Genomic DNA, 23,273 nt, shown 5'->3' on the forward strand with positions numbered 1-23,273 from the left:
AGCCTCTGTCCCACAGCCCTCCAGAGCCATTCACACACGTTGGGCATCATCAAAATAATGGTCATGCTGGGAGGAATGGGTGCTCTGAACTAGAAGAGGGTCTTAAAACCAGAGCATACCAGGCAATTCATATATATTACAAACATATAAATTAAGAGGTCTACACGTATACAAAATCTTTCAATGGGACTTAATTTCACTCTATGTCATGCCAGGTATTTGTCAGAACCTTGAAAACAGAGGTTTTCAATGGAGCTGGTATTAAAAATAGAAGGTATTTATACACAGGCCCTGCTCCTCTCGTGTCCACTGTGGAATCCTCTGGTGTTGTCAGGGCCTCTGGGCAACCTCAGCACCCCCACAGGTAGCCTATCTGCAGTCTGCATCTTCCGAGAGAGCAGGGGACTCGCTCTGGGGCTCTTCTCCTGCGTCCCCATCTCAGCCTGGCGGCGCCTCCGAACCCAGGGGCTGCCAGAGGGAGTGACGCTGCTGTCCGAGGAATAATCCATGCACTTGCGAAAGGTCTCAGGACTGGCGCTGGAGTTCGGCCTACCTTCTTCGGCCAGTGGGGATTTTCTGGAAACGCCTTTTCGTTGAGCCAAGGGGCTGCTCCAAGGACTTGAGCACGGGGAGGCATTCGGGCTCAGAAAGAGATTCTGGTGGCCAGAAGGGCTGAGCTTGTTGGTGACTGCATGGCGCCGGCCAGCCATAGGGGACGTGGGATTGCTCTCGGGGTCGGAGGAGCTGTTGGCGGAAGACTCATCCCCCACGTACTGAAGCTCCTCAACTCTCCTGTTTAGGGACTTGTTCAGGTGGATGCTCGAAGTGGGTTCTTCGTCCTGGTTCTTCTCTTTGGATGGTTTCTTTTTGGGTGGCTTCATACCAATCAGGACAGCTTTCATGCTCTCCCGGCCCTGAGATTCTGTGCTCATGAACTCATGGGCTTTGATGGCCGCTTCCACCTCCTCGAACTCCACAATGGCGCACTCTTGGGTCCCCACCTGGCTGTACCGGTTGCTGATCCTCCGGATATCAGGGGGCAGCTCTCTCCCGGGTTTGAGGATTCGCACTGATGAGATGACTCCAAAGGTCCCGAAGAGCTTGAGCAGGTGTTCCATCACCTTCTCCTGCACCCTTCCATTCTTCTGGGGGGTGGCCAGGGCCCAGAGCTTGGGGGACAGGTAGAGGTCATAGACCAGGAGCATCTTGCTGGGGAGGTTCTCGCTGGGGAAGAGTGGGACAGGGGTGGTCCTCCTCACCTTCCGGTGGTCCTCATTCAACTCGAGGGTCACGGAGTACTTCAAGGCATGTGCTGTGGTTCTCCAGTCCCGTGTAAGGTGTTTCACCTGAAGAACACAGAGCAAATCAGAGATGGTTACCTATTGTCCTTGTCCTCCTGGCGTCCTCTACAATCTCCCTCCCTCCTTTCCTTACCCCTGGAACATCAGTAACTAGAATTATACCTGGTGTGTGCAGGCACTCAGAAACCTAGTGAGTGAACGAATACACTTTCTACAGTTACAAACAAGGCAGCACGGTTTAGAACAGTGCTGTCCAACAGATCTTTCCGAGGTATGGAAATATTCTATTCTGTGCAAGTTTAAAGGTTAAACCTGCAGGTTCTGGAACAAGGCTGTTGGAAACACAAATCCAGAGGCCACCTCTAACTGACAGTAAGACCTGAAGAGTTATTCAGTCCCTCAGTCCCTCAACTTCCTCATCTGTAAAATGAAGACATTAATAGTGTCTACCTCATAGAACTATCATGAGGCCTAAATGAATAAAGAAATATATACATATCTACCCCCAGACACACATTTTACATATATAAAACTTAGGACAGTGTCCAGCTCACAGTGAGTACTCAACAAATACTATGTGCTATCATTATTTCAAATATTACATGCTACCATTTTGACAGGATCTGGAGATTTTAACATTCAAATCCTTCTCTGAAGTGGTGCTTCCACCTTTCTGCATTCAAGACACAGAAGGTGCCAAAAGATCTTTCAATATCTCCTGAAGATGATGTGGGCTGTTTCAACTTGGAATTAAATGCAACTTGGGTGTCAAGGAGAATGATCAAACGGTCCCTCACTCCTCCTCCTTTAGTGGAAATTGTGCGTATCAATGTTGCAGCGCATGGAAGCTATATTTATACCGTAAAACAGTAATTTTCGAGAGGCCCACTTCTGGTGAAGGGAATGCCATGGAGAATGAGTCATCCCGAAGAAATGGTGGACGTGGGTGGGTGGGTAACCTGAGCCAGGAATGGCGAGATTACCCGGAGCCAGTGCAGCTGCTCTGCAGAGGCACCCTGACCCAAACAGGAACTTGCCGGAACTCAGAAGGGAGGGCTCCCAAACAGGGCGGGGTGGGGGGAGCCCTGGCAGAGCTCTGAGTAGTACCAGCAGGCTCCTGGAGAGAGGGCACTCTCTACTCTAGCCTGTGGCCTCTGGGTGAAACAGCCCAGACTGGGGCTTAGGGTATGGGAATCACAAGTCACCTACACACAGAATCAATGGGCTGATTACCGTGGCATGAGCCAAGGGCAGAGAGAAGCAGGTCCAGGCAAAGAGTTGGACTGCAGGCGGACAGGGTCAATGAGAGATCCAGAAAGGGTGAAGAAGATGACCACAGGACAATGGCTCTGTGGGGGTGAAACATGGGGGGGTCTTCTCCATTGCCAGTCAGGGAGGGAGCACTCAGGAGAGGAGGGGAAGACTGGGCAAGGAGTGCCTGGGGGAAGGCCAGGGCGGTCTTACTCAGAGGGCCGGAGAAGCTGCTGGAAGGCCATGGCCAATCCAGAGAGAAGCAGGACCCAGTACCCCCCGCCCAGAGCCAGGAGTCAGGGCTACTGGGAATCTCTGTTAGGTCTGAGAATCCCAGGCCTGGGTCTGTGAGCCTGGGGAAGGAGTGTCCAGGCACCACCAAGGAATAGGAACCAGAGAGCTGCCATCTTTGTGCAATTACTAGAACTTGGTAAGATTTTCCAAAACTTTGTGATGGCCCTGGTCATATATGTTTCCTATTATGATTAGCAGGAAACGCTTTAGAATGAAAAGGGTCTTTGCTGTCATTTTGGAGGTGTTGGGGAGTCTGTGTCTACTCTGCAGCCAGTTTTCAATAGAGAACTCTCCTAAATAGATCCCGTAAGTGGCAACTTAAAAAGGGAAGAATATTAGGCTCACTTTTAGGGTCCCTGGGGAGGAATAAAGGAATGTACAGGATGATTGCACTGGCTGCTCCATTTTGGGTTCCCCCACCAGCACTTTCATGTGAGGGCTTGCTCACTGTTCTCTGGACATGTGTGATACTGTGATTTATCCTAAGAAATACATATATTTGGTCTTCATCCCTGTTACTGGCACTGAGTTCCTAAAATGTTTGTAAGTTCCTGAGCGACAGAGCACAAGGAGCATCTTCTGCTCTAATGAGGCGACTCTGGGTGGGGCTCCTGGATGGGACCAGCCATGATTTGAAGCTTGGAACTTTTAGCCCTGACATTCTCCAGAAAGGGGAGAGGGACAGGAAATGGATATAATAGTATCCATATTTTTATTATAATATAATAAGATAATTATTATAATTATTATAATAATAATTGATCATTCTACATGACAAAGACTCCATAAAAATCCCAAAAGTTCAGGGTTCGAAGAGCTTCTAGGTTGGTGAACACATCCTAAGGAAGGTGTCACACCCCAATTTCATGGGGACAGAAGCTCCCGCACTTGGGACTCTCCCAGACCTTGCCCTGTGCATCTCTGCGTCTGGTGGTTCCTCTGTACCCTTTATCATATCCTTTAATAAACTGGTAAATCTAATTAAGTCTTTTCCTGAGTTCTGTGAACAGCTGTAGCAAATAATCTAATCCAAGGGGGCGGAGGTCATGGGAACCTCTGATTTGTAGCCAAGTCAGACAGAAGCTGTGGATCCCTGGGGACGTACTACTTGTGATTGGCATCTAAAGTGTGGTGCAGAACCCTTAACCTGTAGGGATCTGATGCTATCCCCAGGTAGACAGTGTCAGAATTGGGTTAAACTGTAGGACACCCAGCTGGGTGTCACAGAATTGCTTGGTATGGGCAAAAACCTCCCTCACATCTGGTGGCAGAAGTATTGTGAGGAAGAAGAGTAGGTTTTTCCTCTACAACATGAAATGCCCTTCTCCTGTACCTTGAAAACTCCTACTCATCCTTCAAGATCCTATTTCAATGTCACTGCTTCTGGGAAGACTTCTCAATTCTCCAGGCAGGGTTAGTTGCTCTGATCAATTAGCTCCAAACAGTACTTTGTTCTTTCTATTGCAGTACTGTTGATGGTCATATTGTGATCCTTCACTGGTCTGTGTCCCTTACTGGACTTTGCCAGGGCAGGGCGGAATGCCATGTTCATTTTGTATATCCTGTGCCTAACACAGCACTCAGCATACAGAGCAAATATGTTTGATGAATGAATAAAGGAAAGAAATCAAGAGAAGAGGGCAGAGTATTCCAGCGGGTGAGGCAGAGAAGAGCTCCGGGAGGAAAGTTCTCCTCCAGCGCTCTCTGACAAAGCACACAGGCAACTTGGCTGGGACCCACTCGTTACACATCCTGTTATGCAACAGGCCACGTGGGCTTTTCCATTCTAGTAAATACACTTTCCCCAAGGGAGACACAGAGTTCTTATTCCAACCGTCCTGTTAACTCTTCAAGAAGCAGGCAATTCACAACCCAGTTGCTGGATCTATACAGCAGAGACATGTGGTAGATATCCTACATCTCCATCCTATAGATGAGGGATGTTGGCATTACACAGCAAAGGCGGCTGGTGTCTTGGAGGAGGCTCATCTCCCAGAGCTCCTTCCTCCTCTTATTTATTCAAGTTGGCAAATGAAAAGCTTAGATTTCAGATAATTCTAGGCTGGGTAGGTGTCTCTCAAGGTCACTCAGCCCCCTGTCCTGGCACAGCATCCTCCTGGCCACCCACTTGTCCGGCAAGAGTGCCTGAACTTTGCTAAGAACAAGTAATGTCATTTCATAACTGCCACCAGCTGAGACTTGTCCCAACACCCAGGACCCTTTTAATAGAGTGGGAGGATATTCTTAATAATGATCCTAAATCCCTTCTCTTGATCATTTTTCCCCTTTTTCAGGGCTTGGAGGAAATAAAAAGTTGTTAGTCATCAGGTTTCAAGGGGGTAAAAAATATTGAGAACCACAACCCAAAGCACCTCTGAAATCCTCAAAGCAGCTTCTGAGAACGAAGCCTCACCTTTTTGAAGGATGTGAGTAGCTTGACACTCACATACCCCAGCTTGTTCCTCCTCACGTGCTTTAGCAGGAAGGCGTCCTTCTCCAGGTTTTCATCAGAAAAGTAGAATTCGATCTGATCCACCAGTTTCTTGATTAACTCCTCGTCCGGGGGCTGCCACTCCTGCTCCAGGTCCTCATGCTCATTCTCGCCCCCACTTGTCGTGGTGCCACTGAGACCAGAAGGGGACACGAGGTGTTAGGGGTTGAACCGTAGCCCCCAAGTTTCATATGTTGAAGTCCCGCCCCGCCTCCCATATGTCAGAGTGTGATGGTATTTGGAAAAAAGGTCTTGCAAATGTCATTAGTTAAAGTATTTGGAAAAAAGGTCTTGCAAATGTCATTAGTTAAAGATGAAGTCACCCCAGAGTAGGGTGGGCCCTAATCCATGCGCACACAGGGAGAACACCACGTGAAGATGAAGGCAGAGGTCGGGGTGATGCAGCAGAGGTCAAGGAATGTCTAAGATTGCCAGCCGGCAAACCATCAGAAGTTAGGGGACAGGCCTGGAACAGACCCTTCCCTAGCACCTCAAGAGGGAGCAAGCCCCTGCTGACATCCTGATCTTGGACTTCCAGCCTCCAGAACTGTGAAGCAATAAATTTCTGTTGTTCTAAGCCACCCAGTTTGTGGCACTTTGTTACAGCAGCCCTAGGAAACTGTAATGGGTCACATCTGAACTGGGCTCCTCAGAAGTGAGAATCACATGGCCACAAGGGGAGAGATTTCTGCCCCCAACTAGCTAAGAAATCAAGTTTTCATTTTTTTAAATTTATTTATTTTTTTATACAGTAGGTTCTTTAGTCATCCATTTTATACACATCAGTGTATACATGTCAATCCCAATCTCCCAATTCATCACACCACCACCACCACCACCACCCCCCCGCTGCTTTCCCCCCTTGGTGTCCATACGTTTGTTCTCCTCATCTGTGTCTCTATTTCTGCCCTGCAAACCGGTTCATCTGTACCATTTTTCTAGGCTCCACATATATGCATTAATATACGATATTTGTTTTTCTCTTTCTGACTTACTTCACTCTGTATGACAGTCTCTAGATCTATCCGTGTCTCTACAAATGACCCAATTTCGTTTCTTTTTATGGCTGAGTAATATTCCATTGTATATATGTACCACTTCTTCTTTATCCATTCGTCTGTCAATGGGTCAAGCTTTCATTTTTAACAAGAACAGAAGATCATTAAAAAAGAAAAACAACACCCTCTATTAACATTTATGTTGCTCTGCCATTGACAAGATGCTTTTCACACATACTCCTATTCTCCCCTCCCCACAAATCCCGGTTTCTAGAAGATAGTTTAGCAGAGTAACTAAGAGTCCTGGTTCTAGAGTTAGGCTGCCTGGGTTTGAATCCTGACACCACCATTTATTAGCTCAGTCAACTTAGGCAAGGAACTTCACTGCCATACTTCAGTTCCATTAGCTATCAATTGGGACTCATGATAGTCACTTTCTTGATAGACTTGTGTGAAGATTAATTAATTCATGGAAATATCTAGAAGAGTACCTGACATACCCTCAGGGCTCAGTAAGTGATAGACACACTCATTTGTTCAGTCATAAGGGGCAGATATAGGTTTCAAACTCAAATTTTCTGTCTCCAAAGTCAGCACACATGATACCTTCCACATTTTGTTGGGACACTGCCGGATATCTGGAAACAATCTCATTCACTGGGGCCTTTCTAAATGAACCCCCCTGCCCCCCAGCAGCTCCACCTGGACATACTTCCTCTCCCTCTCTCCAAGAATATTAGGACATGAGAACAATGCAAAGAAATCCTGGGCAAAGCTTCTTTAGGAAGGCCAATCTTTCATGAAGAGATTATAAAATCGTCAAAACCACAAATATTTAAGAAATTTGTGATTATCCACATCATAGTTGACACCATTATTAGAAGTTATCAAAGGTGAGTTCCCTTTTGTATATTTAATTACCAAATTATGTATTATATAAATACTATATTTATTATTCAATAAAAAGTATTGGTTAAAAATTACTTCCAGAGAAAAGAAAAAGAACTACTTTCCTTGTGGCAGTTTGATGTCTAATAACATTGACTATCAGACCCAGAGCCTCCATCAACATGTTCCAAGCAGAAAGAGCATCTCTTGGGACAGATGCAAAAACCTAATCCCCCTAAAGCATCCTAGTCTTCCTAAAGCATCCAAGGTACTTCCACTGTGTTGGGAGAACTTGCCAGGCTTCCAAAAGGGCTCAGAGAGTTCATATAAATAACCAATTTAAAAAAAAGGGGGCTCATAAAGTCAAATAACCTATGAATGTGACAGTTTAAAGCCGGAAAAGGCACATACATTTACATTCTTCAACTCCAGCAAAATGTTCACTGGCTTACAACCTTAAAAAAAAAAAAAAAAAGCAATTGTATAAGAGTCCAAATGAGAAAAAAAAAACCCGAATATTCTGGCAGGAGAAAAAAAACCTAAATCTATCTCACAATTTTTCAATTTCAGAAATTATATTTAGCATAAAATAGAGGCACTTGTAGATTTTTTAAATGAAGAGTTTTAGTTATTTGCCTGTAGAGAGTATGGAAATGGTTTTTAAAATACCTTACTGATGTCACAAGACAAATGTGTATGTACTAAAGGAAAAAAAAAACAGTCTGAGAGACTAACTTTGAAAGTATGTTTCTTCAAACGGCTTTTTAAAAATGGGGTGATAAACAAAGGGAATATGTTAAGGCAGCCCATTAGATATAACAGGTCAAGTGCAACTTAAATAGTAGATAAGCTGAATATTTTAAAAGTCCCTAAAAGGTAGCTGTGGCAGACACCAGTCTGACTCACCCAACATCTAATAGCAAACTCTTTCTCACTTGCCCTCCTTTACTATGGAGGTTATAAAAACTAAATGCTCACTTTCCCAGTCTCTCTTACAGGTGGTAGCCATTTGTCATGTTATGGCCAATAACATACAAGTGAAAATCTCTTGGCCTTGGCCTTAACTCCTTCCCCTTTTATCTGTTTTGAGTGTGGATGTAATGGTTGGAGCTGTAGCAGCTATTTTACTACCATAAGGAAAAGGTCAGGAGAATCAGCTTGGCCTAATTTATTGACATTATTGGTTCTGATATTACTGAGTTGCTGAACCAACTACTATAACTACATACTTGCATAATTATGATTATCACATGAGAAAGATAAAATCCTAACTGCTTAATTCACTGTTAGTTGGGTTTTCTACTACTTACAGCCAAATACTAGGATAGTAACACTACACTGAGAAAAGAGGTGCTCAAAACACGCCGAAGGAAAAGTGTTAGTGGGAAAATCAATGAAATGAAAAAGAAAATGCCAGTTGGAAAGTACAAATTTTCACTTTATTACAGAAAGTGTACACCCTAGATAGTAGTTAAAATGGATAGGTTGAATATACCAGATGAAATAACTAAGAATGAATAGGAAGTTCTGGGCCCAGCTGACAAGGATGACAATAAATAGCAGGGGATGGGGTGAGGTGTGTGATAACGACCAGTGAAGAGTTTTGGGTGGACTCAGAAGCATAAGCAAAATGGCCCAACTTACTACAAATGGCTAGTATATCACAGGTGACCAGACCATTAAAGGGACCCACAGGCCAATAAGTCCTATTTCCTAACCAGAGCAGTTGGTGCCATCACTAAAAGTAAACTTACACACAAATAAAACATAATGGAGCCCGGAGCTGGAAACAACCTAAGTGTCCATCATCGGATGAATGGATAAAGAAGATGTGGCACATATATACAATGGAATATTACTCAGCCATAAAAAGAAACGAAACTGAGCTATTTGTAGTGAGGTGGATAGACCTAGAGTCTGTCATACAGAGTGAAGTAAGTCAGAAAGAGAAAGACAAATACCGTATGCTAACACATATATATGGAATTAAAAAAAAAATGTCATGAAGAACCTAGGGGTAAAACGGGAATAAAGACACAGACCTACTTGAGAATGGACTTGAGGATATGGGGAGGGGGAAGGGTAAGCCGTGACAAAACGAAAGAGAGGCATGGACATATATACACTACCAAACGTAAGGTAGATAGTGGGAAGCAGCCGCAGAGCACAGGGAGATCAGCTCGGTGCTTTGTGACCACCTGGAGGGGTGGAATGGGGAGGGTGGGAGGGAGGGAGATGCATGAGGGAAGGGATGTGGGAACAGATGTATATGTATGACTGATTCACTTTGTTATAAAGCAGAAACTAATAAAAAATTTAAAAATTAAAAAAAAAACCATAATGGAAGGAAGATGATGCAATTTCTCACTTTCTCCAGTGCCTGTATTAGACCCTCCCATTCTTCCCAAGGTCAGCCACAGGAAGACTTTACTCCCTGCAGATGATTCTACCTCAGACTTGATTAAGAAAATCAAGTTCATCCAATCAGACTTGCCCAGACCTTCCTCAGACTTGTTCTGTGTGTCTGGACATCCACCAAAGAATTCATTTGCTATACCTGGGTGCCTTTTCTCCATCTTGGTCTCTTGCCCCTGGCTGCAGGATGGGACACAGTTGATCACCTTCTTCTTGATATTCTCCCCCTGGGCTTACATGAGTTGTTCTTTTCTGGGTTTTCTTCCCATCTGACTGCCCTTTCAGGATCTTCTTCCTCCTCCCATTTTGAAATGTAGGTATTTGCCAAGGATCTTTCCTTGGTTCTTTATCCCCTGGCAACCTCTACACTTCAGCCACTGGTTGGCTCATCTGATTCAAGTCTGCCTCTCCTCCTACCCCTCCATCCTGCTCTCACTCCTGAGTCCAGTCCTCAATTCCTAACTGCCTGCCTAATGTTTCCAAGTGGATAGCCTAATACTGCTTCAATATGTCCAGAATCAAGCTGTCACCTTCTGCAGAACTCAGCCTCAGGTAGGACCAAAGCCTGGGCCTGTTTACCAAGAGACATTCTACCTGGGAAGCTCATCTTCTTTTCACACAATCGCTCAGTAAATAATCCATAATATGTTGGGAGGTGACTCTGTGTCAGTATTTGCACCTGGTGAGCAAATAACCAGAAATTCCAGAACAGGTGGGTAGTACTGGGAGGTGATAGAAAACCTCTGTGTGAGTGCAGAGGTGAGCTTCTTGCACCCAGAGGACCCCTCCCTCTGCATGGGTGCTGTCAGCAGCAACTGTGCATCTCCCAAGGGGAATCTTGGAAGATCAGGAAAGCCTGTTTTATACAGGGGAGCCTGCTGCACTGTTTCCTGGTTCTTGTAACAGCCTTTGAACACAAAAGACCATGTATCCTTCACAAACATTAAAGTTTATATTCTTTATATATGAACATTGACAACTTTTTGTCAATTACAACTATCCTATAATAACCACATTATCTTCCCTCCCATACTGTCCCACAAATGACTTTCCCTACACTCTCTATGTGCTTAGACTCAAAACCTAAGATGCATTTTTCAGCCTTCTCTTTGCCCCCACATTGCGTCAGTTATCAAGTGTTGATTTTATTCTGCAGTGTCTCCCATCTGTTCTCTCTTTTCCATTCCAACTGTTCTCATTACTTCTCCCTCGGACCCTATTAATAGCTCATCAAAAAATAATGCTTAAAAATTAAAGTAATACATATACATAGAACCAACAGAAATAAAATAGTAGAAAACTTATAAAGAGAGCAACAATCCCCCTCTCCACTCCTCTTTCTTAGATGCAACCTCTATTCAACCATTTAATTCCTATGAGAGTTGCTGTATAGGTCTATAAAATAAGTTCATAGCTCTATGTATCACTTGCCAATTTCTGAAATTCTTTGTTGATGTCCTATTATACAAAAGAAGGATTTGGGGCCACTGAAAAGCCTCTTCTTTCAACTTTTAAATTTTTATATTATTTTTGGTTTTTCTATTAGCCTTCTCTATGTGTTTTAAATAACATACTTAAAATTCTTTCTTATTCCACCAACATTAAAAAATATTTCCCAATTCCTCACAACATATGATGTGCATATTATTACCCCTCCTTTTCCTTCATCTCTCCTTACATTTCCAACTTCCCAAATTTTATCAGATGTGCCTTTATTTCATTTTGTCATGGTTCATAATATTTACAGTCTATTCTGGAACTACTATTTCATGCTTTGTCTATAGATAGATACTAAACTCTGAAAGTCAATCAGTTGTAGGTCATTATTATTACTATATAAACATTGGTCACTGCAGGGAGAAGGCATTTGCTAAGATTGCAGTTCTCTTCTTAAAATACTGTCAGTTGACTGACCACTTGGACTGATCCTCTATGTCTATCATTTTCTATCACATTGTCTGTCTGTGCTTTTGTCTTTGATTTATATGCGAAGAGATTTCCTTGACATTATCTTCCAACCTTTTCCAGTGAATTTTTAAAATTTCAGTAATTATTTAGTCTTTAAAAATTCTTGGGCTTCCCTGGTGGCGCAGTGGTTGAGAGTCCGCCTGCCGATGCAGGGGACACGGGTTCGTGCCCCGGTCTGGGAGGATCCCACATGCTGCGGAGCGGCTGGGCCCGTGAGCCATGGCTGCTGAGCCTGTGCGTCCGGAGCCTGTGCTCCACAACGGGAGAGGCCACAACAGTGAGAGGCCCGCGTACCGCAAAAAAAAAAAAAAAAAAAAAAAATTCTTTTATGTCTTCAGATCGTTCCCTTTTTTTTTTTTTCTGTACGCAGGCCTCTCACTGCTGTGGCCTCTCCCGTTGCGGAGCACAGGCTCCGGACGCGCAGGCTCAGCGGCCATGGCTCACGGGCCCAGCCGCTCCGCGGCACGCGGCATGTGGGATCTTCCCGGACCGGGGCACAAACCTGCGTCCTCTGCATCTGCAGGCATCCTCTCAACCACTGCGCCACCAGGGAAGCCCCAGATCGTTCCTTTTTAAGAGCATCCTGTTCTTATTTTGTGGATACACTATCTTAAATTCTCTCAGGGTACTAACTGGACTATATATAATTTTTAACAGTCTCTTCTGTTTCCAACAGTGTTGGCTTTTATCCTCTGGGGTCAGTTTTTCCATTTAATTTTCATGTCACTGATTTTCTTCACGTGGCTGGTAAACAGTCGTCTTTTTCTTTTTAAAAATATTTTTTAAATAAACTTATTTTATAATAGTTTTAGATTTACAGAAAAATTGTGAAAATAGCATAGAGTTCCCATATATCCCACGCCAGAATTCTTCTATTATTAATAGCTTGCATTAGTATGGGACACTTAATGAACTAGTATTAATACATTATTATTAGCTAAAGTCCATAATTTATTCAAATTTCCTTAGCTTTTACCTGATAGCCTTTTTCTGTTTCAGGATCCCATCCCACGTTATATTTATTCATTGTGTCTCTTTAGGTTCCTCTTTTCTCTTGGCTATGACACTTTCTCAGACTTTCCTTGTTTTTGATGACCTTGACAATGTTGAGGAGTACTGGTCAGGTATATTGTAGAATGTCCTTCAATTGGGATTTGTCTGATATTTTTTTCATGATTAGACTGGGGATATGAGTTTTTGGGAAGAGGACCACTGATGTAAATTTCCATTCTCATCACATCATATAAAGGGCCCATACTATCCAATGACTGATAATTGTGGATGTTGACCCTGATCACCTGACTGAGGTAGTGTTTGTCATATGACTCCACTGTAAAGTGACTCCTTTTTCCCCCTTTCCATTCGGGACCCTTGGAAGGGAGCCCACACATTAGGAGTAGGGAACTATGGCTCCATAGTTATTCATTCTGAAGAATGAAGTCTGGGTTGCTTTTTCTTGGTGGTTTGTGAGGGCTCCCTAGGAATATGTACACTCCTATTGTTTTTCTTCCTTAGGTGGCTCTGTATACATGGGTGGGGCATGCCAATTGGCAGGCTTCACTTCAGAGTGAACTGGAAGGGAACCATTAAGTAGGAGCCCTATATCAGGTACCAGCTCTACCTTAGCAGCCCTAGATCACCACTTAGTTCACTCAATTCCTTTAGGAAATAATCTTGTTTCTTTTTTCCCCTGGGAAGTAAAGGGTATATTGTCTACTACCTTTCATTGGCAGGTAGAGAGGCTGGGCAATTGTTCTAAAGGAAGAATTTAAATTACCTCTCAGATATTAGCATCCCTTTTCACTCTTGCCTCCTTTGCATATTTCCCAACCACAGCCTTTCTAGGGTTCTTTCTTCCCACCTCCTGTCACTTCCTGTTGTATTTTGGGCTACAGTCTCTTCCGTTCTGTGCCTTATTACACGTTTTCAGGAGCAGCTATAAAATGCCACTGCTCTGCTTTGATACTAATAATGCTTCCTATTTCTTATTAAATAAAATCCAAAATCCTTAGCTCTTTATCCAGATTCACTTAGAATCTGGCTGTAATCAGCTTCCAAATGCATTTCTATTTCCTTGCAGATCCTTTGCTCCAAGCAAATAAAAGACATATAGTTCCCCATATCACAAGGTTTCTGGACTCTATGCCTTTGTGCATGCTGTTCCCATCTCCTTGAATGCCTTGCCCCTCTCTCTCAGGTCCGAATCCTAGTCACACATCAAGGCCCATCTCAAACGTAACTCTCCCAGGAAGGAAATCATTTCAACTTCTCCTAATACTTGCCTCTATTTGTATCAGAGCTACTTGTGTGCATATCTTATTAGTGCTCTGAACTCTAAGTTCTGGGAGGGTAGGATTCATATTGGTTTCTTTCATTCTACCCAGAGCCTTGCATGTAGTAGGAATTTAAAAAGCATCACCAAGGTAAAGTGAATTGTTTCTGTATAGGCAAATCACACCTATCAGAATTATTTTAGGGAGAAAGTATGGTTCCTGGTGTATATGTTGCTAGTGGCCTTTCAAGAGGACTGTGAAAAAGTTTTATATTTGCGTTACTGTTTTGCTTTAAATAAAGTATTATAAATTGGGAGTGATGATGAGTTCTTTTGTTATGACTGTAAACTTGCTAGAAATGGAAACAAAGCATAGAAATAAGGGGTACATTTCGAAACAGCTAATTGGGCTCCACAGACCAGTGTTGAAATATCTATTATATTTGTAAATGATTTGGAGAAATAAGGGCAGGATAAGATCTCCAAGGCTGCTTTTCTCATAAAATTTCAAGCTACTTTGGCTGTTAATTGAGTGGTTAATCAGATGATACCTTATGAAGGAAAATACCCAAACTAAAATGGTGGAGTAATGAGCTCCTCACTAAGACTTTCAGTACAGAGAAATTTTTGGACTCATCATCTATCCTTGCCAATGGTCTAATATATGTTGGTTGGGTCACCAAGGCCAGGAAAATGATGGACAGCAACATGGAGGATAGTGAACACAAAGGAGAAAATAACATTTATGAAAAACACTAGGGTCCAGTACCATTGTGTGAAGTTCCTTTTGACTCGTCTCTAGAAAAAGATAATGAATCTGAAAAGGTTCAGAAAGGCAACCAAATTGATAATGCAATATAAAAACATGAGGGAAGATTCAAAAAATAAAGGTTCAGGAGGACAGGTCGAAAACACATATAGGTATGTACCAACTCTGGAAAAGGTATCACGGGAACAACTACATTTTGGATGCTACTAGCAGAGGCCTATGCTACGTTTGGTTGGTCCATGGCTTCCTACATATTTATTACAGAGATCATGACCTTCCTCTCTAATCCTGTCTTCTGCCATACTGTTCTGGCATATTTCCTAGGGCCTAGGAAAAGTACAACTAGTGGATGTCTCTCCAGGTCTACATAATGGTTTGTGGTGTGGAGCAGAGATAATATATACAAGGTACTTAGTTCCACATACGGCACATAAATGGCATTAATAAATGACAGCTTACATTATCATCATCCAGAACAGGGAAAAGATAGCCTTGGGCAATGGCCCTGTAAAATCACGAAGAGAAAGAAACCTAGATGTTTTTGTTTGTTAAATGAAGAGCAGATGTGCTCAGTAGTTTTATCATTCATACTAATATTTAGTATTATAGTTTTAAATCATTTTTACACACTGTAAGACAAAGCAAATAAGTAAATGTGTTATTGTTATTAGGAATCAAGATTTTCAGTATAAAAATAAAAGAAATAAGGCAAAACCCCTGAAATGTTAAATCTGAATTGGAATTATCAACATAAACTTATTTTTAAAAAATATATTTCTTAGTTCTGTCTATTGAAAGGGCCTGAAGAAATGATGCCCCAGCAGAAATTAGCACTTTTAATTCCAGGTCTTGGTTTCTAAATACCTTCCACCTAGCATTTGAAAAATCAGGGATTCCTGTGGGAATGGAGGGATTCCATGACAAAAGTACAAATTAAGCCTAGAATATCTAGTATCAGAAAGCAAAGAAGACATACGGATGGCCAACAGGCACATGAAAAGATGCTCAACATCTCTAATCAGCAGGGAAATGCAAATCAAAACCACAGTAAGATATTACCTAACAGCTGTCATTACAGCTATTGTCAAAAAGACAACACAGGGCTTGCCTGGTGGTGCAGTGGTTGAGAGTCCGCCTGCCGATGCAGGGAACACGGGTTCGTGCCCCGGTCCGGGAAGATCCTACATGCCGCGGAGCAGCTGGGCCCATGAGCCATGGCCGCTGAGCCTGCGCATCCGGAGCCTGTGCTCCGCAGCGGGAGAGGCCACACCAGTAAGAGGCCCGAGTACCACAAAAAAAAAAAAAAAAACAACAACAACACATAACAAGTGTTGGCAAAGATGTGGAGTAAAGGGAACCCCCATGCACCACTGATGGGAATATAAGTTGGTGCAGCCACTATGGAAAACAGTATAGAGATTCCTTAAAAATTAAAAATAGAACTACCATATAATCTAGCAATTCTCTCCTGGGTATTTATTCGAAGAAAATGAAAATATTAATTAGAAAAGATATATCCACCCCTATGTTCACCACAGCATAATTTACAGCAGCCAAGATGTGGAAGCAACCTAAGTATCCATAAACAGATGGATGAATGGATAAAGAAGCTGTGGTGTGTGTGTGCGTGTGTGTATATATATATATATATATATATATATATATATATATATATATATATACACACGCACACACACACATATACACACAATGGAATATTACTCAGCCATAAAAAAGAATGAAATCTTCTCATCTGCAACAACATGAATGGACCTAGAGGGTATTACGCTAAATGAAATAAGTCAGACAGAGAATGACATATACTGTATGATTTCACTTATATGTGGAATCTAAAAAACAAATGAACAAACATAATAAAACAGCAACAGAGAACAAACTGGTGGTTGCAGGGAAGTAGAGGGAGGAGACAAATGGGTGAGGGAGATTAAGAGGCACAAACTTCCAGCTGCAAAATAAATGAGTCATGGGTATGAAATGTCCAGTGTGGGGAATAGAGTCAATAATTATGTAATATCTTTGTATGGTGAGAGATGGTAACTGGACTTATCGTGGTGATCATTTTGAAGTGTATAGAAGTATCGAATCACTATGTTGTGTAACAGGAACTAACATAGTGTTGGAGGTTAATTGTACTTCAAAAACAAACAAACAAAGTCAGAAAAAGAAATCAGATTTGTGGTTACCAGAGGTGGAGGATGGGGGAGAGGAGGACGAATTGGATGAAGGCGGTCAAAAGGTACAAACTTCCAGTTATAAGATAAATAAGTACTAGGGAAATAATGTGCAACATGATAAATATAATTAATACTGCTGTATGTTATATGAAAGATGTTAAGAGAGTAAAGCCTTAGAGTTCTCATCACAAGGAAAAAAACTTGTTTTCTATTTCTTTAATTTTGTGTCTATATGAGATGATGGATGTTCACCAAACGTACTGTGATAATCATTTCATGATGCATGTAAGTCAAATCATTATTTTGTCCAACTTACACTTATATAGTGCTGTAGTCAATTATATCTCAATAAAACTGGAAGAAAATAAAAATAAACTGAGGGGGAAAAATAAACTGAGGGGGAAAAGGCAAGGAAGTGCTCATTTCTGTTTGCCTCTTTATGAGGGACTCTTGTTCCATCCCAGATGATCAGGGAAAGCTCTATTTTACATACGAATGTCAGCTAATAAATGTACAAAGAATGATAAAATGAGAAAATCACCAATATGTAATCCCTGATGAACTGACTCAAGCAAAGATCATCAGTGGATGCTAACACCATTAGGTGAAAGGTCGTTGGTGAAAGAATATTCACAAGAAGACCAGATGTTACTTGTTAATCACAATGGAGGGTTCACCTTAACCAAGAAGTCAAGTTTAGCATCACTAATGGTGGATGCTGCCTGATGTGATGCAATAAGTTTATGGTACTGCCCCAAGAGTCTTCTTGCCAAAATGTTTAACTGAATCTAATCAAGCCTTCTGCGCTAACTTGAGTTTACGGGAAACACATGGTACAAAGGAGCAAGTTAAGCTAGACGATGAGAACATAACCAGACCAGTTCAAACTGTGAAACATTCAACAAGACATCTGGGCTCTTATCTAAAACAGGAAAGCATTTAAAAAAAAGTGGGGATGCTCTAGATTAAAAGATTCTAAAGAGATATAATAGACAACTGTCTTGATCTGGGGTTCTGGTTTGAGGTGAAAAAGAAACAGCTGTAAAATACAGTGTGGGACAATTGGGGGAAACATGAATGTGGAACTTGAATATTAGATGATTTTAGGGATTATATTAGGGAATTATTGTTAATTTTCTTAGTTGCAGTAGTAGTATTATGATTTTATAGGAGAATGTCATTATTAAGAGCTACAAAATGAAGTACTTAGGGTATAAGTCTTGTGTACAACATACTTTCAAATAGTTCAGGGGAAACCACACACATTATATATCCATCAAACAAATATGGCAAAATACTAACAATTGTTTAGTCTAGATGGCAGGTATACAAATGCTCAGGTTACTACTCTTTCACATTTTATGTCTGAAATTTTTTATGTTAAAAAGGTGAGAATAAAAGAAAAGACAACTTTTTAGTGAGCAAGATGGAGGTAAGACTAGAGAGATGGTGCTAGGTATTGGAGATATGGAGAAGATTAAGACAAGGTCTCTGCCTTCAAAGATCTCACTGTCTAGAAGAGGAGAAACACACAATATTTCAACCTGATGGAGTGAGTGCTATGATAGAGACACACATTCATTCAACACATATTTATAGAACACCCACTACGTGGCAGGTGCCATGCTGGGCACTGAGGATGCAATGAAAACAAGGTAAGCGTGGTCCCTGAAGTCATGGAGCTCATATTCTTATGAGGGAGACAAAACTATAGAATTACATTTGTGGTGTGTACAGAGTACTACAGCAACACGAAGAAGAGAAAACAAACTTGGCTTTGGGGTAGGGACTGAGGATGGTGGGGAAGAGACAGCAAAGTTTTAAGGCTACTAGAAATTAATCAGAGGGATCTGAGGTGGGAGCACAAAGACATGTGAACACAAAACAGCACCCTGTGTTCAGGGACCTAGTGGGGGTCAGCACTGGGGGAGCACGAATTGTTAAAACAGGCAGGGAAGGAAGCAATGGGCTGAGGGACGATGCGGGTGGATACCCATCTCAACCAGTGGGTTTGGGAACCTGGGCTTTCTCCTGAAGGCCCTGGGAGCCCAGAAGTGTCCACACAGGGTGGTGGCCGCTGCTGTGCCAGGCTGGCTCAAGCAGGGGATGGCGTGGTTCCTGTTCTTAGCTGCACTCTCCTTGTGCTCTGGATGTTTGCCCGCTGGGCTCTGTCAGCTCCACCACCCTGAAGAACCCCAGGGATTTTTCTGGGGTCAACTCTATGCCAGTGGGCAGCAGGAAAGGCTTCAGACTGAACGCTCCATGAGACTCCAGCCCCTGGAGCTGGGAGAGAAGGGTGGCTCTGGGGTAAGAACCACCCCACACCCAAAGAAAGGATCGTGTTCTTCTAGATCTCCATAAGGGTTCCCAAGAAATAAGTAGGGCTTTAATCCCTGCTAATGGTACAATCTCAAAATGTAGTCCCCGGGATAGGCGACAGCTCTTTGCCACAGTTACAGGCAAATAAATTCAGCAGAATAAGCCACTCTGGACTATTTTACATGACCTCTGAAATGATTTGACTAAGCAGCTGCCTTCTCAAGATTGTGAGATGTCAGTGACTCATTATTTTTATACTTTCAATACTCAGCACACAGGTGAGTGAATGAATGAATCAGACTTTACAGTAAAGTGCTGATATTATGTCCTAATCTCTCATGTCATCTGCTGTGGCCCAGCTTTCCTGCACTAAACCACTGGGCTGGACTTTCCTGCTCGAATACCTCTATCTGAATGCCCTGAAACTCTGGGTCCTTAAATCTAGACCTCTTCCACTAGGGAAGGGTCAGGCAGTGAAGGGGAATGGCTCTAGCCCCAGGATCCTCATGCCCTTGAGTTGAGTGTTCTCCCAATGAAATAAACATACGCCTGCCAGGGAATAATCCTGCAGAGCTCTGGCAGCTCAAAGCATGTGCAAAGAGGACTCTTAATAGATGCCTCTTGGGATCTCCCATTATTTGCAAGTTCTGTCACTGCCCTACTCTTATTGCTATGGATGCTCCATACTGCATCTCCTTTCAACAGCAGGAAAAAAATCACAGTCCTGAAAGGCCTGGGTGTTAGTGGACACAAGAGTAAGGTCTCTCTCTGGCTGATAATAAAGCTCAGGACCCAGAGGTGAGGTTAGACAGGTGGTTTCTTGTGCTAGACTACCCATTACCCAGGAACCCAACGCCAAGGCAGCAAGATGATGATGCAAGCTTAGAAGTCAGATGGAGAAGGAGCATGAAAATGGGAATCCCCCAGTAGGGGAGGATGAAGCAGCAAGCTCTGAACTGATCCCAAATGGGGCAAATGAACTCTCTACACGGGTGAAATCACTCCTCCTTGGATCCCCCAGCAGCAAGTGTCAGCTGTGCCTGGCCGGCCCCCCAACCCCACTTGGACTGATAAGCAGACAGAGAAATGATGGCAGTGAAGGCTAGGTGGGCCTGCTTCGGAAGTGAAGACTGGGCTGGGCTAGGCTTTTTGGAGGGTCTTTGGGTGAGCTCAGACAAGGAGAGTCTCCCTCTGGGAAGGAGATGGCGAGGATGGTCCAGGAAGGACTTCCCCCTGGGTCCCAGAGCATGCCCACGTCCAGGCCCCTCAGATCCCCGCCGCCAGTTCCAAGAGCCTTGGTGGGGTTAAAGGCTACGGACCCGGGCACCAGCAACCGCCAAAAGCCAGTTCTGACTCCGTGGGACGGCCCAGAGCAGCGTCCTGGGGCGGGTGGGGGTGTGTATGACGACCCGCTGTGCCCGCGGAGTTGTGCTCCCCCAACTCGGGTTCGGCCGGGACTCGGGGTCGGCGGCTACCACCTGGGCCAGGGCCCTGCCGCCGCGCTTACCTGTGCCCGCGGCTCGGCTCCTCCTCGCTGGCGCTGCCCCAGCCTGGGCTGAGGTACCGAGAGGGGTCCCCCGAGCCCCGCGCCTCCGCCCCCTCCTCCTCCTCGTCCTCCAGCTCCTCCACGTCCTCGGCCTCCTGGATGGCGACGCGGATCTGCACCACGGTCTCGAGCCCGGACAGCGCCTCCTCGCCGGGCTGGGCCATGGCTCGAGGGCCGGCCGGGTCTGCGGCGCCGCCGGCTCCCCACGCCGCGAAGCCGAGCCAGCCAGGCGAGGACTACGGCGACGAGGGGGCGGAGGCGACGCGAGCGGCTCTGCCCCGGAAGGACGGGGGTCGCGGCGCCCCGCCCCGCGCCGCCGTCGCCACCACCCAGACCGCCTACCGAGCGCCAGCGCAGACTGGGTCGCGTAGGGGGAAAGTGCCTTCTTCTGCTCTCCTCCCGCAGAGGCCTGTCCGGGACTGATTGCCCGAACCCCCGGTCCTAACAGTGCGCGCCCGCTGCTCACACGGCCCAAGCCCGAGTGATGTGCCAGGGCTCCCTCCTCCCGCCTGCTCCTTTCCAGGCGACCCCGAGGAGGGGACGGGCGCGGCACATCTGACTTCACAGTTTGTGGATGACTCTGGGGGTGGCAGGCACAGACAGCAGCTTAAGGGGCTTCTGTGCCCCCTGCGCGTCTCCCCTTCTGACTTGCACAGACGACCGAAATCTCCACCGTAGGTCTCTATGGCATGAGCACCCTACACTGTGCGTCTAGTGACGTCAGGGACTTAGCTCTTGCCGTGCCTCATTCTAGTGGTTCCCAGAGTGTGGTCCCCAGACCAACAGCACCAGCTTTACCTGCGAACTTGTTAGAATTGCACATTCTCAGGGCCCACCCAGACCTCCTGATTAAGAAGCTACGATTCAGAACTTTGTGCTTTACCAAGCCCTCCAAGCAATGCTGAAGTTCACTAAAGTTTGAAATCCACTGCCCTCTATGCCTCTTAGAATATGCCCTGCACATAGTAAGCATCCAAATATTTGTTGAATGAATAAAGGGAGCTACTGAAATGCCAGTCTGTTTGAAACCCTGCCACCTTTTCACATTTAGCTTTATACTGAGTTCCATGTCAGCCCTTCAAATGTGACCCAGAAACTAGGGACAGGGGCATAGAAATGAATAAAACTTCCATCTGCTTTCATGAAGCTCTTGATTTAGTGCCTTACGCGTAATCTGTTGTGTTAATTTGCCACAGTAGGGCTTCAAAAGAATGGAAACCTGGACCAACACCTTTTGGCTCAAGAAATGGGGTCTTGGAAATCAGCATTCTTGTAAAAGAACACCATGCACAGGGCTCTGGGCACCTGAGCTGGGCCAAGAGAGAGCCAAGGGGGCAGTAAGGACAGCCCCTCTTTTTTTTTTTTTTTTTTTTTTTGGTACGCGGGCCTCTCACTGTTGCGGCCTCTCCCGTTGCGGAGCACAGGCTCCGGACGCGCAGGCTCAGCGGCCATGGCTCACGGGCCCAGCCGCTCCGCGGCATGTGGGATCTTCCCGGACCGGGGCACGAACCTGTGTTCCCTGCATTGAGAGGTGGACTCTCAACCAGTGCTCCACCAGGGAAGCCCCACAGCCCCTCTTTTTAAGGTTTGACTGGAATCTGCATCCCTTTTTCAGATCTCTCTTTTGCAAGAAGAGGTCCTAGAATGAGTAAGTGAAGGAAGAGGTAGACCCTCGGTGTTCTGCCCTAGAACAGCTCACAGCCTGGAGTCTGAGCTACTACGAGGAATAGGCAAGAAGTCAAGAGGATCTGTGCCTCCCTCCAGGGCTACAGTGGTTATAGGACCTCTACACACCTGGTCCACCACTGCAATGAAGAGCAAGAGAGAGATTTGTAAGCCCCTCCACGCCTCCTGATCTGATAACTTTAGTCCCTAAATTCACAAAACAATATGCATCATCTCATTTAAACTGTTCTGTGTGGCAAAAACTACAGGGATTATTATCCCTACCCAGGACAATGGCTCCATTGGTACCAGGTTTTAATTTACGTAGAATTCATGCATACCTTATATCAGGGTTTCCAATTGCCTGACTGTAAGAGTCCCCTGGAGACTGTTCTGAAAATATAGATTCCTAGTCCCCTATAGTTTGAAAACTGGCAGTTGGTGGGTGAATCTCATCTGCGGAGGTGTTTTATTTGGTTGGAGTTTTGAAAAAATAAATTGAATTTATATGCCCTTAGATCCAAATATTTCTACCTATGCTGATTCTGGTATTATTTATTTCTGACTCTGTATAAAGGAATTTTGGATCTAGAAAGGATGTTATACAGCATCCAGCCCTGAGTTCCTCCTGTTCTGGATTGGGTACCCTCAAGAGTACAAACCTTTCTGCCAGGGCCCCACTGAGAGAATCAAATGCAAAATGTTCATGAAATTTTTAAGGCAACTTCACATTTGATTTGATTAGTTCTACCCACACACCTCATCATTTGTGTCACTGATGAAGGAACCAGGCCTTTTAAAAGGCCCCTTCTGGTTTCCAGCTCCTTCCTACACTGCGCTGTGGCCAGGGAATGAGGCCGCTTCCACCCAGGCCTGTGTTTAGCATCATTGCAGGGAGTTT

At 44.4% G+C, this 23,273-nt stretch overlaps 1 protein-coding gene across 1 annotated transcript; it reads right to left on the reverse strand.

Moving 5' to 3' along the window:
- Window positions 1-278: 278 nt before the first annotated feature.
- On the reverse strand, window positions 279-20,871 carry LARP6 (La ribonucleoprotein 6, translational regulator; the record flags this gene model as incomplete). Its single annotated transcript, XM_079699401.1, has 3 exons — window positions 279-1,346; window positions 5,260-5,470; window positions 20,669-20,871. 3 exons carry the CDS (start codon window positions 20,869-20,871, stop codon window positions 279-281), a joined length of 1,482 nt encoding a protein of 493 aa, XP_079555527.1.
- Window positions 20,872-23,273: the final 2,402 nt, after the last annotated feature.

The sequence above is a fragment of the Hyperoodon ampullatus genome (assembly GCF_949752795.1).
Source record: "Hyperoodon ampullatus genome assembly, chromosome: 3".
NCBI lineage: Eukaryota > Metazoa > Chordata > Mammalia > Artiodactyla > Ziphiidae > Hyperoodon > Hyperoodon ampullatus.